The sequence below is a fragment of the Ictalurus furcatus genome, unplaced genomic scaffold (assembly GCF_023375685.1).
Source record: "Ictalurus furcatus strain D&B unplaced genomic scaffold, Billie_1.0 scf1, whole genome shotgun sequence".
Taxonomy (NCBI): Eukaryota; Metazoa; Chordata; class Actinopteri; order Siluriformes; family Ictaluridae; genus Ictalurus; species Ictalurus furcatus.
Window position 1 is genome coordinate 60,798 of NW_026521050.1, and position 23,426 is coordinate 84,223.

The window sequence follows — 23,426 nt, forward strand, 5'->3', positions numbered from 1 at the left end:
TTTAGGAAGTGCATGTTTCTATGTTTTTTTAGAGCAGCGTTTCCCTGCCTTTTTTCAGTCATGGCACCCTTTGAATATTTTCAAAAAAATTGTGCACCCTACACAAACACTGATGCTAGACAGCGTTAAGCCTGGTTTATACTCGACATGTCCAGCAAAAATGACATCATTGCGGAATGTGCGGTCGAGCGTGTTGAGTGTGCGAGGCTTCATTTCTCATGGCGGTCTGCACGGCGCCGGATCCGGAAATGAATGACTTGGAGGCGACTCTTGCCGGAAAGTACGATTGTACAGGTATCTCTATGATCCATCCATGCGGGACCATAGAGAGAGCCAGATGGCACAAAATTCATGGAAAGGTTTTTAAAATAGTGATTTGGATTTGCTTTGTACATACTGCTGAGATGATAAAGCCAAAGCTGAAAGTTTTTCTGGGTGCATCATGTTTTCATTCATCAGTATCTTCACAAATAAACACAGTCACTACACTACACCATCAGACACAGTGATTACACCTCATTCTGCTGTCTTTATACACACAGACCTTTACACTGATGGTGAACATACAGAGTGATCATTCTGTAATATCTTTCTTTTGTCTCTATACATAAAGAGACATTTACACTGATGGTGAACATACAGAGTGATCATTCTGTAATATCTTTCTTCTCTCTCTGTACATAAAGAGACATTTACACAGATGGTGAACATACAGAGTGATCATTCTGTAATATCTTTCTTTTGTCTCTATACATAAAGAGACATTTACACTGATGGTGAACATACAGGGTGATCATTCTGTAATATCTTTCTTCTCTCTCTGTACATAAAGAGACATTTACACAGATGGTGAACATACAGAGTGATCATTCTGTAATATCTTTCATTTATCTCTATACATAAAGAGACATTTACACTGATGGTGAACATACAGGGTGATCATTCTGTAATATCTTTCTTTTGTCTCTATACATAAAGAGACATTTACACTGATGGTGAACATCCAGAGTGATCATTCTGTAATATCTTTTCTCTCTATAAATAAAGAGACGTTTACACTGATGGGAGAATATAATAATCACCTGGTTTTGTAAATGTGAGAAATGACATCTGCAGGAAGCTCCACTTTTTGCTGATGTCTACAGTAATTGCTAACATTTACAAAATGAGCCTACAATAAATAATAAGTCTATTTAATGAAAGTGAAGGTCCATATTTAATAAAAATCTTAGAATGAATAAAATAAATTGAGGTTGTTTAGTTTAGTTTTAAAGATGTTCTCATATTTATAGCTGTGTTTTGTTGTAATGTGACAAGTGATAATCTCAAGGTTTATTGGGTTTTATATGATTATTATTATTATTTGATATATAATTTATTATTATTATTGTTATGGGTGTGTATCTGTCTTATTATTTCTGTGTCTGTGTTATTATTTCAGACATCAGATATTTCTCATCTATATTAAATGTTTTCTACACATTTGATCATTTTAGAAAATGTTTGAAAGATTTTCACACGCACCCCTGCTCTCATCAGACAGAACCTCGATTGGGAAACACTGGGTTAGTTACTCGTCTGACCAATGTGTTTAACTTACTCTCCATCATCACTTTTATTCTGAGTAACATTCATTATTCACACAAAAACTACTTACACACCAATCCTCACTAATATCAGGATACTCGCTCTCATTAAGGGAAAACCAGAAAAAATACATTTCTGCAGATATTTAAGTAAACTTACTCAGCGTATGAGTTCTGCTTCTTTATCTAATGATCTGCTGAGTGTTTCTAGTTCCTGTTATTTTATTTTAGTTTATATATTTGTATAGAGCTCTGACAGTTGTTCGTGCACAGCTGAATGAAGTCACGAGATAATAAATGAAGGTAATGAAATGATAATGTGTGTGATGTAGATTTTACCAGACTTTTAATTCTGTTCTCTGTATTTGCAGCGTTTTCAGGCTTATACTTCCAGTATTTACAGGCCTTTGCCAGATGGATCAGAAAGCTGTCTGATAACAAACCATATCTGTGTGTGTGTGTGTGTGTGTGTGTGTGTGTTTATTACCCTACCTCACTGCCCCTCCTCCTCTGCAGAATAAAGGGTTAGGAAGTGAAAGTGAAAGTCAGTCTCCATTTTGTGTGGAGGGGAAAATACAGCATTTCAGGAGTAAAAACACAGTGAGTATCTACATCTAAAGCTATAATATATAAACACACTGAATGTACACTAGATGCAGAAGAGTTTTGTGGGTTTGTACTGAAGTTTGAATGTACACAGGTTGTTTTATGACTTGATACAGAGACTATTTCCTGTAAGTGAACTCTGTGCTGATACAGGGTTTGATTTAACACACCGATGTTGGAGTGAAGTAAACGTGTGTCCTGCTGTAATCTGGAGAAGGAGACATGACCTCCAACATGAGTGTGTCTGGAGAACAGGACTTAAACAAAGACGAGAGGTGAGTTACTTTTCCATTCACCAGCAATAAATACACACCGTCTCATGGGAACAGATCTGTATCTCTAAACACTCACTAGTTAACGGAGGAACTAAACTTTGGTTTAAGGTGTTTAATAGCAGTGAATATATCACTGATCTGATCTAAGAACAGTTTAGAGAAATCATTCACTGAGAGAAGAGTAAAAAGGACTGTGTAATGTGGAGGAGAAGAGCAGCGTAGCTTTGAGTCAGTGAACTCTACAGGATTTAAGACCCAGCTGAGTCAGTTATCTGTGATTGGGACTCCTGACATCAGTGTAATTCCTGAGGTATGGGGCGTGTCTCCTGTTTGAATAAGTGTGCAGACTGGAGCTGAATTAAAAAGATGGAATTATTGGTGTTTAATGATGAACACATTGTGTAACAGTGCTGAGACAGCAGAGTATTAATTATTGCTGATATTTCTGTTTCATTCTAGAATGATGGAGGGAAAGAGATCAGACTCACCAGAACCCAGCTGTGTGTCCATGAAGAGTGAACGGTCAATGGATCTTCCATTTCACTTCAGAGACGGAGCCAGTTCTCCTGATGTGAGGTCAGTACAGTGAGGTGTTTTACAGCAGTGTTCCACCTGATCAAACTCACTGGTCTCATTCTGAAGCCCTTCATGATCTTTATCAGGTGTTGAAGCAGTAAAACACTAAACTGTGCAGTGCTGCAGCTCTCGGACTGGCAGTGAGGAAAACTGCTTTAAGAGTTCAGTTCAGCCTGCAGTCCCTGAGCTGGAGGGTCTGTAGTGCTACACAACAACATTTACACCTGGGACATTAATGACTAGATCACTATTTTATTCATAAACATGTTAGTGTCAGTGAGAAATCCTGAAATCAGTGTATTGTGTTAAGAGGATAGTGTTAAATATCTGTCTCTGTATTTATTAGTGTGTGTTGTGCAGCTATGAATACATATAGTCTATATCACATCATGTGTTTTATTTCTTCACAGACCACAACAGAAGAAATCAAACCTCAGCAGAAATCAGTTGGACTCCATATTCAAGGTGTGTGTCTTTTTAATGTGTGTAACTTGTGTGTGAGCAGGTTGCAGGTTTTTTATTTAAGATCATGACAATTTACAGGTTTATTGATGTGCAGCAGCATTGTGGGTAATCAGGCAGAATTTCAGCTGTAACTGTGGGAATAGAAAGAGACTTTTCTTCTTTTTATAAAATAAAAGCATCTCTCAGTGTGTAACGTTATAATATTTAGATGTGTTCCTGTGTGTTTCTAACCAGGAGCTGGAACACAAAGTCATCACTCTGATAAAGAATGAGCTGAAGAGGTTTAGGAAGCTCCTGAGTCCAGATTACCCAGCATGCACTGAGAGGGAGGTGGAGGATGAGGAGGATCTGCACAGTGTCAGAGATGGAGCGCTGAAGATCACACTGCACTTCCTGAAGAACATGAACCACACAGATCTCGCTAACACACTGCACAACAGTAAGAGCTCTGAGTCATGGCTTTATTCCATCAGGTTCACTTTAGAGAGAGGAAATAGTTTTAGATAGGAACACTTTTAGTTTGAAGTTTGAGTTTAGTATCATGTACATCTGCTGCTTTTCTGTTCTGTTCGTGGTCCAGCTTGTGGTGACTCTGTACAATGGTCCTGTTCCTTCAGGAATATTTACTACATGAATCAGGAATGAACAGCAGCATTTGAATTTGACATTTAATCCTGTGTTCAGTGATTTTACATTAAAACATCTTATTACTTTGTTTATTAGAACTCGCCTCTGTGTATCAGACAAAGCTGAAATCCAGCCTGAGAGAGAAGTTTAAAAGAATTAATGAAGGAATCTCACAGCATGGAAGCTCAGCACTTCTGAATGAGATCTACACAGAGCTCTACATCACAGAGGGTTGGAGTGGAGACGTCAATAATGAACATGAGGTGAGACAGATTGAGACAGCGTCCAGGAGACCAGCAGCACAGGAGACACCCATCAAATGTAATGATCTCTTTAAAGACAAGTCCATCAGAAGTGTTCTGACTAAAGGAGTTGCTGGAATTGGAAAAACAGTCTCTGTGCAGAAGTTCATTCTGGACTGGGCTGAAGGAAAAGCAAATCAGGACGTCACCTTCATGTTTCCACTTCCCTTTAGAGAGCTGAATCTGATGAAGCAGAAACATCTCAGTCTGATGGATCTTCTTCATCACTTTTTCCCTGAAATGAGAAAACTACAATTAATAGACTCCTACAAAGTGGTGTTGATCTTTGATGGTCTGGATGAGTGTCGACTTCCTCTAAATTTCCAGAAGAATGAGAGATTGTGTGATGTGAAAGAGTCAGCCTCAGTGGATGTGCTGCTGACGAACCTCATCAAGGGGAATCTGATTCCCTCTGCTCTCCTCTGGATAACCTCTCGACCAGGAGCAGCCAATCAGATCCCTCCTGAGTGTGTAGACCAGGTAACAGAGGTACGAGGGTTCAGTGATCCTCAGAAAGAGGAGTACTTCAGGAAGAGGATCAGTGATCAGAGCCTGGCCAATAAAATCATCTCACACATGAAGTCTTCAAGAAGCCTCTACATCATGTGCCACATCCCAGTCTTCTGCTGGATCTCAGCCACTGTTCTAGAGAGAATGTTGTGTGAAGCAGAGAGTGGAGAGATCCCCAAGACTCTGACTCAAATGTTCACACACTTCCTGATCTTTCAGATCAAACACAAGGACCAAAAGTACCATCAGAAATGTGACCCTGATCCTCAGCAGACCAGAGAGAGTATCCTGGCACTGGGAAAACTGGCTTTCCAACAGCTGGAGAAAGGAAACCTGATCTTCTATGAGGAAGACCTGAGAGAGTGTGGCATTGATGTGAGAGAAGTGTCGGTGTACTCAGGAGTGTGTACCCAAATCTTCAGAGAGGAGTTTGGGCTTCACCTGGGGAAGGTGTTCAGCTTTGTACATCTGAGTGTTCAGGAGTTTCTGGCTGCTTTATATGCATTTTTCTGCTTTATTTTTAGAAAGACAAATGTGTTAGTGGAACAAAGCACTGGACGTTTTAATCTCTTCAGAAAGTCAGACATGTCTGATCTCCTCAGGAGTGCAGTGAACAAGGCCTTACAGAGTGAGAACGGACACCTGGACCTGTTCCTCCGCTTCCTTCTGGGTCTCTCACTGGAGTCCAATCAGACTCTCTTACGAGGCTTAATGCCACAGACAGGAAGCAGCTCTCACAGCAAACAGGAAACAGTCGAGTACATCAAGGAGAAGATCAGGGAGAACCCATCTCCAGAGAAATCCATCAATCTGTTCCACTGTCTGAATGAACTGAATGATCATTCTCTAGTGCAGGAAGTACAGACTTACCTGAAAAGAGGAGGCTACAGTCGTCTCAGTGGAACCAGACTCTCTCCTGCTCAGTGGTCAGCTCTGGTGTTTGTGTTACTGAACTCAGATCAGGAGCTGGATGAGTTTGATTTGAGTAAATATGACCGATCAGAGGAATGTCTTCTGAAGCTGCTGCCAGTGGTCAAAGCCTCCAGAAGAGCTGAGTGAGTATTTTTATTTATAAATGTATTACTGCGTGGTTTATTATTTTAATGTAACACTGAACTGCACTGTTTGGATTAATGCTGGTTAATAATTACTCTAATCATCTTTAAACAAACCTCTGGTACTGTTACAGAAGAGTTTCACTTTTTACACCAACACGTTACGTCTGCACTGAGGGCGGGGCCATGAGGACAAAACCTTCTATCACCATTTATTACCTTTTCTCTAAAACTGATGAAGAAATGATCTCTACAGAATAACTGCATGTATTCATCACTGCTTTTTCATCATTTTGTGATCTAAACACCAGTGAAAGGCACTTTTTCTTTTCTCCTTTTATTTGAAAGTGACATTGAACAGAACTTCACAAACGAGAAGAAGAAAAACAGAACTCTGTCACCATGGGAACAATATGAATACAGCATGTGACATTGGTGATATAGAGGATATAGGAAAATATCTATCAAAAGACATGATTGATTATTCTATTTTCTGGTCCTATGATGTGTATCAGCGTATCACACCGCCCAATCTGCACTGAGGGACACGTGAGAGTGTCGTGGAAAACAATCTTTCCAACCTAAGTTAAAGACTTCAGAGACAGAGGGTTTGTAGATGCCAAAGGTCATCAAACTTTATTGAAACAACAAAGTGAGACAGTCTGCAGAAAGTCTGAATTATACACACACACACGTCTTTATATACTTTTCTGAAGCAGTAAAATTATCCCTAGGCGGGGCATTAACCTCTTCTTTCTAAAAACAAACCAATCTCCATCACCTTAATGAATTATTCATATCTATATGATACCTTACATTTGTGGTGCATGTGTTGTGAGTTGGATTTTCTTAAAGGTTTTATTGGGACAAGGTCATTTTTTGCAGCGTATGCGCCTTGCGTTGAATTTTCTGAAAGGTTTCATCAGGACAGGATTTTTACCCCGTCCCAGATTTCCCCCTTATACCTTAATGACCTTCTGGCTTTAGTCCCAGCCTGGTACACTTCATCCTGGAAGTCTGATCTGTTATTGTGACACTGGTATTGAAGCTTAAAGGGCTTTGATTGGAAACACAGTTCTGGTGAATGTCTAATTGCTCATTTGTTGCCAGAGTACAGCTGCTTTAGACAAAACACACGGTTCTTCTAACTCCGTTTACACAGGACATACAGAGATGCAGAAAAACACCTGATGTTCAGTAACACATAGACGTCTTCTAGCTCACTACACACTTACAATAGAACTTGATTAAAACTCTTCTGTGCTTTTTCACTTTCACACCGACCTTGTTTGGTTTGGACCGATCAGACTTTCTCTTTAGATTGGATCTGGTGTGGGATTAGTTTACAGGATGAAAGAGGATTGTCCTCGAGGACGGATTTCCAGTTAGCAAAAACATCATAATAATCCCTCTGTGCAGATCAAGGGATACGTCCTGTTTATAACTTTAATCCCTAACAAAAAATGTGTGAATATTTACCATAAACAAACAAACAAACAAACAAATAAATACATAATGCATGCACTGTGTGAGACGGATTTCCAGTTAGCAAACTAACTCGTCAACTTACTCCACACACACACACACACACACACACACTCTCTCACACACACTCACACACACACACTCACACACTCACTCACACACACACACTCACACACTCTCTCTCACACATACACACACACTCTCACACACACACACACACACACTCACACACACACACAGACTTTTTTACATGTACTTCCCTTAAAAATGGTTTCCATTATTCAAACAAAAACCCTTCTGTTTTCATTTCAATAATAATAATAATAATAATAATAATAATAATAACAGTAATAATAATAATAATAATAATAATAATAATAATGCTGATGTGGTGTCCTGTCCTCTGATTTGTGTGTGTGAGAGAAACACACTCACATTTCTGTTACATGGTAAAGAGTAAGTGTATTATGGCTGTGTGTGTGTTTGAGATCAGTGTTCTGATATTTCATCATTTCTCTTCCAGTCTGCGTGGGTGTAAACTGACAGAGGAAAGCTGTAGAGTTCTGTCCTCAGTTCTCAGATCAAACTCCTCCAGACTGAGAGAACTGGACCTGAGTGTCAATAACCTGCAGGATTCAGGAGTGAAGCTGCTCTCTGCTGGACTGGAGGATCCACACTGTACACTGGAGATACTGAGGTACACACACACACACACACACACACACACACACACACACACACATTGTACACTGGAGATACTGAGGTACACACACACACACACACACACACACACACACACACTCACACACACACACACTGTACACTGGAGATACTGAGGTACACACACACACACACACACACACACACACACTCACACACACTGTACACTGGAGATACTGAGGTACACACACACACACACACACACACACACACACTGTACACTGGAGACACTGAGGTATACACACACACACACACACACACTGTACACTGGAGACACTGAGGTATACACACACACACACACACACACACACACACACACACACACACACTGTACACTGGAGATACTGAGGTACACACACACACACACACACACACACACACACACACACACACTGTACACTGGAGACACTGAGGTATACACACACACACACACACACACACACACACATACTCTCTCACACACAAACTCTCTCTCTCTCTTTCTCTCACACACACACAGACTTTTTTTTTTTTACATGTACTGAGGTACACACACACACACACACACACACACACACACACACTGTACACTGGAGATACTGAGGTACACACACACTCACACACTCACACACACACACACACTGTACACTGGAGATACTGAGGTACACACACACACACACACACACTGTACACTGGAGATACTGAGGTACACACACACACACACACACACACACACACACACACACTGTACACTGGAGATACTGAGGTACACACACTCTCTCTCTCACACACACACTCTCTCTCACACACTCACACACACACAGTTTCCCTCTGTGGTGATTGTAATTGTAGTGATGTGATATTGTCATTGTTGTGTGTGAGATGAGAGTAAATGTTGTGTATATAAAGATTTTGTGTAGTTGATGTTTTCAGAGCTAAAACTGAGTGTGTTAAGTGTGAGAAGGTTTTCTTTCTTGCAGGATGTGGAACTGTAGTATTACAGGTGAAGGTTGTGCTGCTCTGGCTTCTGCTCTGAGGTCAAACTCCTCATCACACCTGAGAGAACTGGATCTGAAGGGTAATAATCCAGGAGAATCAGGAGTGAAGCTGCTCTCTGATCTACTGAAGGATCCACACTGTAACCTGGAGACACTACAGTGAGTTACTGACTTACTGTCTCTTTACTCCACTGTATCATACTGAATAATGTGTGTGTGTGTGTGTGTGTGTGTGTGTGTTTACACTGATGTTCTTCTCTGTCTTACAGCATTAAGGATAATAAACTCACCAGGACTGGCGTATGACGGGAGTCTCACCTCAGACCTCTTCTCCAGGATAAAGCAGTCTTGGTGAAGAGTTAGAACCCGTCCCACATTTCCAGCAGTTTGGGAGCTGAATCATTAAACTTAAAGGGGCAGAGCAGAAACAAAGTCAAGAACAGGCAGAAGGTCGTACACAGGAGAAATCAACACACGTTACCAAATATCTGCTGTACAAAGCAACGGCACCAATCTGCCCCGGGGATGGAGACTGACGAGGCTTAAGTACACGTCCGGAAATGTACAGCCAACTCATCCCAAAGGCGGGAGCAGGCGTGTACGAGATGTGATCGTCCAATGGCAAGCCGGAACATGACGCGTTGCGGTGGACTGGGCTTAAAAGAGGAGGAGACAAGACACCCATCCCTCCCCCGACATAGACACACGAATGGAACACAGTACAAACAGAAATACAACTGAGGACGTAACAATGGCCAAGTATCAAATAAAATGTAAACTTGCATTGATGAAGTTAATGTTGTTAGTAATTGTTTATAAATTACCATGGTAACACAGAGCTCCAAGGTATAAAAATATGGAGTTTGTCATCAATCAAACAGTAACCAGTTTTAAAACCTAAAAAAGTTTACGTAGCAAAATTTATCAAAGCGCTTTACAGTAAATTAAAATGTAAAATTAAACTAATGAAATGTTGTGCAGCACATGCTTATGTTAATGTTTGTTACATTATATGATCATATAAATAAATAAATACTCCCAAAGTCACCAGAATTGAATGCTTTGGTGCTGTTAAACATTTAGAGATTGAGGTTGTGGTGACTCAGTAGTTCACTCAGTATATCTGGGTAAGACACAGTGAACGACTCACTGCTGGCATTCGTGAAGAAGTCATAAACTCCACTGGAATAATAAATAGGATCTAATAAAACCATGAGTGGAAATTATTGGTGCAAGTTTGTTAGGATAGACTTCCTCCAACCTGGAACTATATCCTCCAGTCCACGCGGTGGCGGTAACGCGCCTAACAGCTGCGTCTCCGACCAGTAGAAATCACAGAAGAAGAAAAAGCTGCAGCGGGTATCTCCTGAGCAGTTGAGTTATTACACCGAACTAATCACCTCCAGATTAAATTATTTCTGACAGTTTTACAGTTAGATTTGATCCAGTTTAAACATAAAAGCTGGTTATTTTGTCTGTGTTTGAGGAATTAAAACTCCGTTCTGTTTTTAAACCCGAGGTAAGTTAAACGGAAGCTGTGTGGCCGAATCCCAAATTGATGTCATTTCCGGTTTAAGTGCACTACATTAGGGATGAAATAATGACGGTCTACACCCTATGTAGTGCACTATTTAACTCATGGGGAGAGATTTGTTATTCTGTTTTAGCGGCACTATTTAAGTATAACCTTACTTTATCCTAAAATCCATTGTTTGCTCCCTGCTTATAGCAACTAAAATAAACAACAGTGAGTGTAAAAGTGGCTAAGTCATTTAGCAGCTAAAATAACTTTATATTTCTGTAATGTTTTTAATGTATAAACTGCTAAACTTAGGTAGAGTTGGGTTTATATTGGACATTTACTGCACATTCGAGCTTCTCTCTTCTATTTCTCAAGAAAAAAACACAAAAAGGACAAAATGTGTATGTGTAGCTGGCGAGGTGACTTTGTAAAGAAATACTACGCGCATGCGCACGTACGCATTCACGTCAACATGTCCGCCATATTGATGAGGGAAAGACCGCGCTGTAAACAAATACAAGTAAATGGAGGAGCTGTGGTTTTTCTGGATAATAATTTACATGATTTACCGGAGATGATAACGGCATCGTTAAAATATACTTTAAAATAACGGCTTTAAATATACTTTTTTTCTACACATCCTCAATTCACAGCACCAGTTAATTCTTTATTTCCTTTTTCTACATCACTCACTCTCTCTCTTACTCTCTCTCTCTACTAAACTAATTATACACAACCTCAGCTCACCCTTAAGATATAACCGTTAAGTAAAATTTTCCTTCAGCCATCAGAACAATACATTAACTCTGACGTGTTTGACTGATAGCATTTCGCTTCCGTTCTTGCGGTTTTGTACACATCGAGTATACGGACGCTCCGATCGCAGGCTTGATCTCGTATAGCTCGTATCTTTAACCCTGCAATTACACGGTTTTAAGCTAAATTAAGCTACTTAGATCGTCAACACTGTACGAAACATTCCCAATAAAATCTTGGACAAATTCTGTAACAAATTCATGTGCGTTCTCCGTTTTTGATCACACGATGCGGATTCTCTAATGATAGACGTGCGATTAAAGAAAATGACCACATCCTCAATCCTTACATCATCAATCAGCATGATCTGGGGTTGTGTAGAAAGCGGGCTTGTATGAACACGTGTGTGTGGCTTTTACCTGCCACTTGTAATACATGTGGCAGAGTTTGTAGGTGAGTCTCTGCATGTGGTCTGGTTTGAGGCCACTGCTGTCGTACAACACGTTGTAGTGAGTGGGGGCCACGCTGCTGAAGCGCACTTTGTGACTCACGATGAAGTCGTACCTGACAAATCAAGCCGTCAGCGTTTAAAACACACCGAACGCAACCTGAAGCTGCGATCAGAAAGACCGCCAGAGAAAGAGAAAAAGAACGATGAACTATGCCTGAACACACCACTCGGGTCACGTGACTTCGGCGTCGATGACCGTTCCGGGAGGAGGGTTGCTCAGTCAACGATTTTCATTATCGATTATTATTAACTATTATGGATTAGTTGTTGCAGCTCTATTTGCAACACATTATACTAAGAATTGTGTGGTATTTTAAGATGTTTGTTCAAGGTAATGCAGTTAATACCCATTGCAGTTCTTTATACTTCGGGGTTATTACTCAGATTATAAATGTATTCAAGTGAGGACATTTATCACCTGTGTGCTTTTTCTGCATTGTTATTAGCATATGTACTGTATGATTTAGTAAAATAATCATTAGCCATTACGTTGTTATTCTGATTACTCTGGGTGTGTGTGTGAGTGAGTTCATTCTCTTGGGTGTGTGTGCTGTGTGCTGCACTTCCTCTTTTTGGTCAGGCCCTAGGCCTTGCAGTAGTTAACTTTTAAGAGAGATTGTCTATAAGGAAGAGAGCGTGACTCTGTTCTTTCCCTTATTCTCAATAAATTCTCATTCTCCATATTTTATTGCCCTTGTGTTTTATTTCTATCAAAAATCTTCTCCAACACTGATAACGATCGGTCTGATGAGACCTGAGCCAGGAGAAGACCGTTCCCTTAATGCCAACAACATTTTCTAATCTATCTAGCGCAGAGGTGCCCAAACTTTTTCCTGTGAAGGGTCAAGTTTGGCCCGCAGGCCCTAGTTTGGGCACCTCTGATCTAGCGTGTAGCGGAGCGTTGATTCGGTCGCCTGATTGAGTTCTGTCGGATCAGACGGTGATCCAAATCTAACTGATGTCTGTGCGAGGTTATTGATGAAGCTCGGTGCAGTAGCTGATGTGAAAGTACATTTTATGCGGTGGCGAGGTGGAAATATGATCCATACGTATTATGAGTGAGATAAGAATGATCGGAGACAACTTCAGACTGTGGAAGTGTTACAATATTTTCTATATTTAATCCGTACGTATGAGGTCAAGAGTGTGACCACCATTATGAGTAGGCCCGATTACGTTCTGATTGACCTCTACTGAATCTAAGATGGACACAACCGCTGTTCTCAGAGGGTCTTCTGGGTTATCAAAATGAATATTAAAATCACAGACGATTAATGCTTTATCTACAGACACAACCAGGTTTGAGATAAAGTCTGCAAATTCACTAAGAAATTCAGTATATGGCCCTGGGGGTCTGTAAATAATAATTAGAGGAATTGACTTATTTTTTGTGGCTACATAAGTTATACTGGTGTAAAGAATTTCAAAAGAATTAAATTTATGACTAGGTTTTTGTGTGACGCCTAGATTTTGACTATGGATGAGACCAACACCTCCTCCTCTACCAGTTGAACGAGGCTGATGTACATAACTGTATCCAGGAGGACTGGCTTCATTTAATGCTATGTACTCGTTTGGTTTAATCCAAGTTTCCGTTAAACACAGTAAATTACATTCCTGATCAGTAATGATGTCGTTAACAATAAGAGCCTTAGACGCAAGAGATCTAATGTTTAATAGTCCTAGCTTCAGATTAAAGGTGCTGGATGTGCATTCAGTATGATCTAATTTTAGGTTAATTAGGTTACTAAAATAAACATTCTGAAATTGTGTATGTATTTGTATAGCTCGGGGAACAGACACAGTCTCTATAGTATGTACTACAGGTGTTGGACTATTAATTGAACATTGCTTATGATGAACATTGTTATTGTAGAAGATGTGCTTACGGTAGACAGTCACTTGGTCTGTAGCGTCTTGGAGATGTTGTCAGACAGCAGTTCCGCTCCGAGGCTGCTGGGGTGCAGGCCATCAGGACGAAACAACCTAGGACGCTCCCAGAACAGATTCCAGTTATTAACAAACAGCAGTTTCTGTTCATTACACTGTGAGGGAAATTATTCATTTTTACTTTGAAATAGTTTTATTCTTGTTCTGTTTCATTCTCATGTGAGGATAACGACCCAGAAGGCCATGTGATGTCACTGAGATCAGAATGTTTATCTGCTTACAGAGACACAAACATGTTCTTCTGTTCTAGGCTCGTCTAAACATCATCTAAGATCCTAAAACAAAGCCTGTTTGAACTGCCTCAAACTGCTTATCGGTAGACAGAATGATGTCATGCTCTGAGTTTCATATATATAGTAGTGGTTTAGTATAAGCACTTCAGAGCGCTCTCATTATTCTGTCCTGCTTTATTCTATCCTGTATTAACCATCTTTCTGTAATAAACCTTTTTACCTTCAGAGGACGAGTCTGTGAGTGTTGTCTAATTTCCACGACAGGAACAACGCACTACAATGCACACAATGAACACCTAAAGCCCTGTTCACACGGGGACGGTTGAAAACGGTCTGTTTAACGCCCCCTGTCACTGTCAATGAGTTTTCACACTCGGGCATAAAACACGTGGCGGCAAAGCAGCAAAAACTGGCCGCCCAATGAGATTCGTGCTTTTGTTCACGTGCCCGGAGCCGGTGAAGTTACATAAAAGTACCACTTGATGGCGCTCAAGTACAACACTGTCTTACAGACAAAGAGGAAGCTGAACAAGAAGACGCAAGCACCCGCCATTTTAGTGAGCAAGTATGTGCATAAGTGACCCATCAAAAGTCAAGTTATTGAATTTAGTAAAGGCACATGCAAACCCTTCTGCTCTATATGTACATTTTACACAATCTCCCACAGAAAATAATCTCTTTTAAAACAAATAACTACTAATTACAGATTTAAATATAATAAACGTTGTTTTTATAATTATTATTATTTAAATATAATAAACGTTGTTGGTTTTTTTTTTGTTTGGAGAGCAGAAATGAGAAATGCTAACTCTCCAAACACTCGTTTTTAGAGGAAAAGCCAAACATACACATAGATTTGAACTAATATTAAAGTGTAAAGTTCAAACAAATAGACAAATAAAACCATTGAGCAGTACCTTCTAACCCCCTGCAGAAAGATGGCGGTGACTCTCCAGATGAGCAGTAAACACCATTAACACTCTTCTGACCGTCACACAGGAACATGTCCCACACTCGGAGGACTGAGGCCCAGGGCAGAGTTCTGGAGAAGGCGCACATGAACCACTCCATCATGTAGAGCACCGGCTCGATCTTGTGCTTGTCCAGGTGCCGATACGCCACAGGACACACTCGCTTCAACAGCGCATGCAGGATCTCTCCGTCCAGCTGAACCGCATCCTGCACACATAACGGTTCACAATAAGCGCTATAACTTGCTGTTAAAAACACAAAACAACTGTTCTCTTACACAGAGAAGCCCTGTTTCTAATAATACACTGCAGTGCAGAAATCAGGGAGGAAGAAATAAAACATGTAAAATTGCACCTGAGAAATAAGATTACAAAACAAAACTACAGCTCACACTAAAATACATAAACACACACTCACAATAATATAGAACATTAAACCTTAAAGAAAAAACTTAGCAAAAGTGCCTCATGAACACAGCAACACATACACACAAACACAAGATGGCAGTGTTGAGTCTCCTCGTACAGCGGAGCAGGGTGGGGTTTGTAGCTCCGATATATAATTTCTAACAGACCTTATGATCTGTGTGGCGTTACAAAACTAAATTACCGAGTGCGAATGTTTCCTCTACAACTTCAGACTATCACTTTGTACTTCAACAATACCAGTCGCATGGAAAACATCGGTAGTTATTCCTGTTCCCAAAAAACCTCATCAAACAGAGTTAAATCATTACAGGCCAGTATCACTAACTTCAATCATAATGAAATGCTTTGAGACAATGGTTCAAAACATGATGCTTCCATATGTTTCACCCTTTTTGGACTGCCTCCAATTTGCATATAAACAGAGGAGAGGTACAGAGGATGCAGTGGCTTGTCTCTTGCACTGTCTACTTCAACACCTGGATATTCCTGGAAACTATGCCAGACTTCTTTTCATTGACTTTAGCTCCGCCTTTAACTCAATTCAGCATCATCAGATAATCAGGAAACTACAGTGTCTGCAAGTCCCATCACCACTAGTACACTGGATTTATAATTTCCTTTCTAATAGACCACAAGTGGTAAAGGTGGACAATGCATTGTCGCCCATTATTGTTCTCAACACTGGTGCCCCTCAGGGGTGTGTACTTAGTCCACTTCTTTATATTCTCTATACAAATGACTGTCAGAGTCTAGTCACCACCACTCATTACTTTAAATATGCAGACGATACTGCCATTCTTGCATTGCTTAATAAGGACAATGATTCTTTTTTGGAGCATCAACGCATTAAGGTGATAATTTTCTCCACCTTAATATCAAAAAGACTAAGGAACTGGTTTTAGCTCTTCCAAAACACTTACCCATCCTTCCGGTTTTACCATTAACCGAGAGATGGTTGAAAGTGTGGAGCATTTCAGATATCTGGGCATTACATTGGATAAATATCTCAGCTTCAATCAGCACACTCTAGGTATTTACAAATGTTGTCAACAGAGACTCACAGTTATCCATAAACTTAAATATCTGTCTGTTCAGCCTAGTCTGCTTCTTCTTCTGTACCAAAGTATTATTGAACCGGTTCTTATGTATGGTGCCATTAGTTTTTTCCATATGCTAACAGTTACCAATAAGAACAAACTTTTGAAAATAACTAATTTAGCAAGGAAAATTATTGGTATTCCCATCCCTAATTTATCGGACTGTGTCAGTTCATTTACGCTTCGGAAGGCACATAAAATTTTGAATGACCCAAACCACCCACTTTATCAATATTTCAGTCTCCTTCCATCTGGCCGCAGGTATAGATACCCGTGTGCAGAAAGGCCAGCTATGGTAGGAGTTTTGTTAATATGGCTATACGAGCATTAAACACACAGGTACTCAGCCATTGTGACGCCAGATGCATTGTTGTATGATGATCCTGATGTTTTTCTCCTTGTCCCCTTTTCCTCTGTATGCCTGTGATTGTTTATGTTGGTCTATATGTATGACGTTGTTATGTTTTTGTACGCACCCACTGTGGAAACAAATTTCCTCTTTTTGAGGACCAATAAAATTATCTATCTATCTACCTACAGGACAACTCTGTGAATGTCCTTGAGTGACCCAGCCAGAGCCCAGACTTGAACCCGATTGAACATCTCTGGAGAGATCTGAAAATGGCTGTGCACCGACGCTCACCATCCGACCTGATGGAGCTGGAGAGGTCCTGCAAAGAAGAATGGGAGAAACTGTCCAAAAATAGGTGTGCCAAGCTTGTAGCATCATTCTCAAAGACTTGAGGCTGTAATTGGTGCCAAAGCTGCTTCAACAAAGTATTGAGCAAAGGGTGTGAATACTTATGTACATGTGCTTTTTTTGTTTTTTATTTGTAATATATTTGCAAAGATTTCAGACAAACTTCTTTCACGTTGTCATTATGGGGTATTGTTTGTAGAATTTTGAGGAAAATAATGAGTTTAATCCATTTTGGAATAAAGCTGTAACATAACAAAATGTGGAAAAAGTCAAGCACTGTGAATACTTTCTGGATGCACTGTAGCTATTGATTTTTTTTTTTTTATAAGAAAACTTAAAATTTAAGTCTCCACCTTCCTACATGAAAATAAAAGGAGCAGCGGGGTCATTTTGAACCACCGTTCTTCTACAGAGCAAAATCTGTGCTGCTTTTCCTAGAGCTCGGACGCCACGCACTGCTCGGATTTTCCGCCCTGCTGCTGTGTTCGATCAACGTTCAGTCACATTCAATCTTGATCCTGCTTGATCTTTTGAACCTGTAGAGTGTGTATGCTTTTAGCACCCGAAAAAGATCCTGCTGCCTCTACACACACACACACACATACACATACACACATACACACAGGGAGATACAACCTCATCAGAGAACTACTTTATGAGAAATGATTACTGAGGCTCCAAAATATAAGAATGGTGTTAAGCTGCACATGTCCATATTCTCACTCTCACTCACATACACACGTTATAGCAGTTGTATAGTGCGGCAATACAAGAGAAATAATACACTCTGAGGTGCACTCAATTTCTCATTATCATTCAGAGAGAGTGCGTGTGTTGGTCTGACCTTGAATGTTTCGCTCCTACTTTACTTTCCCTCCTGACAGGTAAAGCCAGGCTCTGCCTCTTATCGATGGAGGGATTCCTTTCTGACCTCGCAGCCTCACCTGTACATGTGTGTGTAAGGGGAAATCATTAGCCATACAATCCACATTTGTGGGCAGGCGTGTGCATGCACACACACAACTTCAAAATGGCAACGACTGTCACTCCAGGTAGGAGGTGTAGCCGTACAGGCGGAGTTCCACCTTAGAAGTGATTCAAATGAGACGAGTCAAACAAAAACCTTTTGGTTTATTGGTTTATTGCAAAGTGATTGTTACTCACGTGTCATCGTCAGAGTTGGGTGTAACGTGTTACTGTAATCGAATGACTTTTTCCTGATAGCGCAGTAATGTAATGCATTGCATTTTAAATGGATGTAATTTGATTACAATCACTGATGTCAATAAAATTACGTTACTTGCATTACAAATTTATTGTTAAGAAAACAATACCAAGTAAAATGCGTTTTTAAAATAAATCACATTTTGCCCCGAAGAATTTTTTTCTTTAGCCCCGAAGAATTCTCCACTTGGAGTGGTTTGTCACTATGTAACTGAACGTCAGTAAAAGACGACAGTGGTGTAGTAATTTTGATATCTTCGGTGAACGGAGGCGAGACCAATCAGATGGGGAGACAGCTCTCAATTCTGCCAAGCGCTAGATCACACAGTCAGTATGAGGAAAAATGGATATACGCCGATTTATTTTTTTTAAACCAGTAATGGCGTTGAAACCGAAACACTAACATCCTCTGATGCTGAGCAGGATAACAAGGTGTGTAAATGTCTGAGTTCCAGTTTATGTGAACATGATATGAGCAGAGCATAAGGGAAGATAATGTACTCTGCATGGCACAGTAGCAGCTAAACCCAGACAATGATCATTGGAAAAGTTAGAAAAGTTTTCTATTTTATCGGTCTGGTAGTTCTACAAACAGTGACAACACCTGAAGTAAGTTTTATAACAAATCCAACTTTTTCTGATCAGGTCACATGTTGACGCGCTAGAATTACTGAAAAAAGTATGTGTTTCAGTTTGTAGTGAAACTTTATTGCAGGTTTGAAAGTAAAGTAATTAGTAATCTGATTTATTTTTACATGCAGTCATCAGAGTTCAATTTTAAAGTAGTAATAAGTAATCTGTAGTGGAGTACTTTTTTCTGTGGCTCAGTTGGTAGAGCTGGTTGTCCACTAATCGTAGGGTTGGCGGTTTGATTCGGCCAGCATGACTCCACATGCCGAAGTGTCCTTGAGCAAAACACTGAACCCCGAGTTGCTCCCGATGGCAAGTTAGCGCCTTGCATGGCAGCTTTGCTACCACTGGTGTGTGTGTGTGTGAATGGGTGAATGAGACACAGTGTAAAGCGCTTTGGATAAAAGCGCTATGTAAGTGCACCATTTACCATTGTAAAATTTGATTCGTATATTATTTTTTTAAATAGATAACTTAGGAATTGCTTACGAATTGTACAAAAGCTATTACAGAGCCAAACAAGATCTTTTGAGGTGACTGTGTGATGATTTTGATGATTAACTATGCAGCTGGCATGCATGAAAATACTGCGGTAACTGACTATTTGGGGTTTACATAGGAGGACTTTACAACCATGCGAAAATGTTTTTAAAGAAATCGACCCACATACATGCACTATGTTAGCAATAACACAAGTGCACACAGAGTTTTAAAAGAAATACGTAACTCAATGCAAAACAATAGTTACACATGAGTTCATGCACACACTCCATAATGCCGTTCTTCCAAAAAATAATCGTTTTATTCATATTTTTTTAAATATATTTTTTAAAGAGCACTTGCTTGAAAATAATAAACATAATAAAACGAGTAGATACAGCTATTATATTCCTCATTGCCATTGTTCTTTTAATCCTATTTAATAAAAAGTCCCCATGAAAACAAAATTGAAGTTTTGTAGCGTTCAGTATGAATGTCAGCCTTAAGGTGATCTATAAACTAGTGCTGCTCCAAAACAACGACACAATTCGCATTTAGAAGATGTACGTGTTCATAATTTACAGTCGATCTCTACCGCCAATACGGATCAACTACTTTGATGACATCATAACCGGCATTAGAAATATCACCCGTTGAGCAACTGGCTATTTTAAAGGGGGGGGGCGCACTGGATATGCCCCGCCCTGACTTCCTATTTCAGTGGAAATTACTTCAACACATCAAACGACGCTGTTTGTTTCAAGACACGCTAAATAAATAAATAAACAAACAAAGAAATAAATAAGTGTTTTAAAGATGGACCGTATACCTAAAATATGAATAAGTCCGTTAATAACTGAATACATTATCACTTTTAAATAAATAAATCGGTCTTTAAAAATGTGAATTATTTATCAACAAATACCATTCATTCATTGAATAAACTATTAATCTATTAAATCAACAAATACATTAAAAAAAGTCAAATACACAGAAGAGGTTCGCACAAGTCCTGACTGGTGTTATGCAGTGGTCTTTTATTCTTATTTGTATTTTTTAATTTTTAATTATTAATGAAAAATTTCATGTTCTATTATTTACGTATACTGTGTAAATTTCCACTCATAGGAGCATCTTTCCTGATTTAAATGCAAAGAAAAAGCAGCGACAGAGACTGCTCTATTAAGTAAACACATAATGCACTAATCTAACACACACACGCGCACGCACACACACACACGCACACACACACACGCACGCGCACATATACGAACCCTCCTCTTTACCTGAGATCACACCAGTCCCAGCAGAAGCTTAAGAGAGCTTAGGAGAAGAGAGAGTGACACACACACACACACACACACACACACACACACACACACACACACACACACACACACACAAGCTGTGTGAGGACAGTTCAGTGAGATTCCGTACTTGTCCATACACAACACGGTTAATGAGACAGTGAGGCAATGTGCAGGTTTCTGAGTAATTAGTCTCCAGAACAGAGAAATAAGAGGGAGATAAAGAGATGGTGCCGAATCGAGGGGAATTTTGAAAATGTTTACGTGCATGTCGGTGTTTTGGGGACGGGAACCAGTTATTTCAAGTGTTTATTTGGGAACTTGGAAAAGCCTCCTGTGTGAAACGCCCTCATGAGTCAGGATCAGAAGACGTAGAGAACGTGCACAGCTTCACTGGGAATACTGTTACGAATTTAGACTCTGTTTAACACTTGTGGTCGTCATCATCATCATCATCATTATTATTATTATTATTATAAACCAGCAGACACTATTCAAAATGAAGAAAACCCCTTCAATGAGCAGGTACAAGCTGTATATTAACCCATAGTGTATGTGCTGTACGTTTACCTTCTTAAATCTCTTGTTGATCCTTTTGTCCCAGTTCTTCAGTATCTCTAACCATTTCAGCTCTCTCTGGCTCAACAGCTGCGGGGGAACGTCCTGAGCCCTGACGAACAAACACGGACACAAACACTGTGAGCAAGACGTTAAAAGTAAGACATGTGATCTCTATGTAATACAGGTCTAACAATAAATAGATTAAAAAGCGTGTTGTTTATCAAATAAATCAATCAAAATCATATATTGAAAGCAGACATGTGTTTTGGAAGGAGTCTCCAGTTTCAGTGCTGAGGGAACGGCTGTTTGTAGTTCTGAGCAAGTTTCTTTTAGTAAAGTTGTGTGTAAATGTTTGCCCAAGTCAAACCAAACTAAACGTTTCTGCCGGATTTATAAAAGTTTCGGAAACGCCGATGTTCTTGTGTACGCGTGTTGTTCACCTCTAAAGTGCAAACCGTGTTCCTGACACAGCTCATTTCCATGTAGCAATGCCCACAAAACTCCATAAAAGGAAATGGAAGTTATTTTTGACTCACGGTTACGACCCCGGTCGAGGTGTAACATAAAAAAAGTATAAACAAAAACAAATCAGACTGAGAAATAATGAGGTTGACACCTCATTAGCTCATTACCTCACGTCTTTCAAATCGTACAAATTTAATGATCACAAGAAAAATAATGCAAAACAAACAGAATCACTCGGAAAGCACCACTCTTCAGGGCTGGCAAGGCCAATGTAATAAACAAAACAGTCGATATCTTCCCTGTATCAGTTTAACTAACCTAACAAAAAAGGTATGTCAAAAGAAAATAGAGTCTAACCTGACTCCCTCACTGAGGCAAAAACAGCGAACAAAAGGTAGAGCCCAAAAATAAACGCCACACAACCCCTACAGCTTTCATGACAGTAAGAAGAGAAATATTTACAATGAAAGATATATTTACAATTCAGGCGTACACTCAGCCACAACACAAGACAAAACAGGGGAATGGGACAACACAATATACTTCCACTCACTTCTTTCACTTGTACACAACACAACAAGCAAGCGATTTCACTCAAACACCAGGAAAAACATTCGCTACTCAATCGTACACACGCAAACACAGACACCCCACACATCCGCATTCCTCCCAACATATTGTTCGTCCTCCTTTTTAAAAGAGGGACAATCTTCTCCTCTCCAATCCCCGTGCAGCACGTCAGCACAACGAATTAGGGCAGAGCGACCTGTGAGAAAAAAACAGGGGGAGGGAGAGAGAACACAAACCCACGCAATACATCTGCTGACTTAACATCACTTCCATACCTTTGGAAAATATTTAGCAGCGTAACAAACAAGGTCAAATCATTAGAGACTAATTATCCAATAAGATCAATGACTGGGTTTCACTAAATTTTCTGGATGTCCCTGCAAATGTGCTTCAGGGGTTTCCTCCCCCAGTCCAAAGACATCCGTTGTAGGTGGATTGGCATCTCCAAAATTGTCCAGTGTGTGTGTGCACGAGTGATTGTGCCCTGTGATGGGTTGGCACCCTGTCCAGGGTGTCCCCTGCCTTGTGCCCCGAGTTCCCTGGGATAGACTCCAGGCTCCCCACAACCCTGTGTAGGATGGATGGATGGAAGTGTGCTGTGGTATAAGAAGAATAAAACACTGTTATTGGAAAACTTCAGCAGCTAGTTTGTAGCTGTATCTTGCCAGTTACTGATGATTACTTTTCTATAACAGCACACCCCAAAATGTCTTATTTCTTCCTCACTTTCATTTATTTTTCAGATTTTTTTTTGTTCATTGATTGTCAAACAACCAAACTTCAAACCGCATGCTTTGCTTTAATGAGCACTTTTCTGAGTTTGTGTGCAAATGATA

The 23,426-nt window shown here is 40.0% G+C and overlaps 1 protein-coding gene and 1 long non-coding RNA gene across 4 annotated transcripts; one reads left to right on the forward strand and one right to left on the reverse strand.

Annotated features, from left to right (window-relative positions):
• Nucleotides 1–1,385: 1,385 nt before the first annotated feature.
• LOC128604660 (NLR family CARD domain-containing protein 3) lies at nt 1,386–9,970 on the forward strand. 3 transcript variants are annotated; one of them, XM_053619781.1, is made up of 9 exons: nt 1,386–2,186; nt 2,309–2,467; nt 2,927–3,043; nt 3,454–3,508; nt 3,743–3,947; nt 4,232–6,002; nt 8,011–8,184; nt 9,167–9,343; nt 9,454–9,970. In XM_053619781.1, the coding sequence occupies exons 2-9, from the start codon at nt 2,415–2,417 to the stop codon at nt 9,488–9,490; spliced, it is 2,589 nt and encodes an 862-aa protein (XP_053475756.1). In that variant the 5' UTR covers nt 1,386–2,186; nt 2,309–2,414; the 3' UTR covers nt 9,491–9,970. The 3 variants fall into 3 exon arrangements, with proteins under 3 accessions (XP_053475756.1, XP_053475755.1, XP_053475757.1); XM_053619780.1 differs by having other exon boundaries at nt 2,346–2,467; XM_053619782.1 differs by lacking the exons at nt 8,011–8,184; nt 9,167–9,343; nt 9,454–9,970 and adding an exon at nt 6,137–6,396 and having other exon boundaries at nt 1,387–2,186; nt 2,346–2,467.
• A 3,136-nt stretch (nt 9,971–13,106) lies between these two features.
• On the reverse strand, nt 13,107–23,170 carry LOC128604663 (uncharacterized). The gene is made up of 3 exons (XR_008385245.1): nt 22,378–23,170; nt 21,565–21,664; nt 13,107–15,335 (listed from the first exon to the last, which is right to left on the reverse strand). It is a non-coding gene; the product is annotated as an uncharacterized LOC128604663 (long non-coding RNA).
• Between the last annotated feature and the right edge of the window lie 256 nt (nt 23,171–23,426).

Coding starts and splice junctions, on each gene's coding strand:
- LOC128604660 (XM_053619781.1), top strand. CDS start 2,415: ATGACCTCCAACATGAGTGTGTCTGGAGAACAGGACTTAAACAAAGAC. Junction 2,468..2,926: donor GACTTAAACAAAGACGAGAG/GTGAGTTACTTT, acceptor GTTTCATTCTAG/AATGATGGAGGGAAAGAGAT. Junction 3,948..4,231: donor CGCTAACACACTGCACAACA/GTAAGAGCTCTG, acceptor TTTGTTTATTAG/AACTCGCCTCTGTGTATCAG.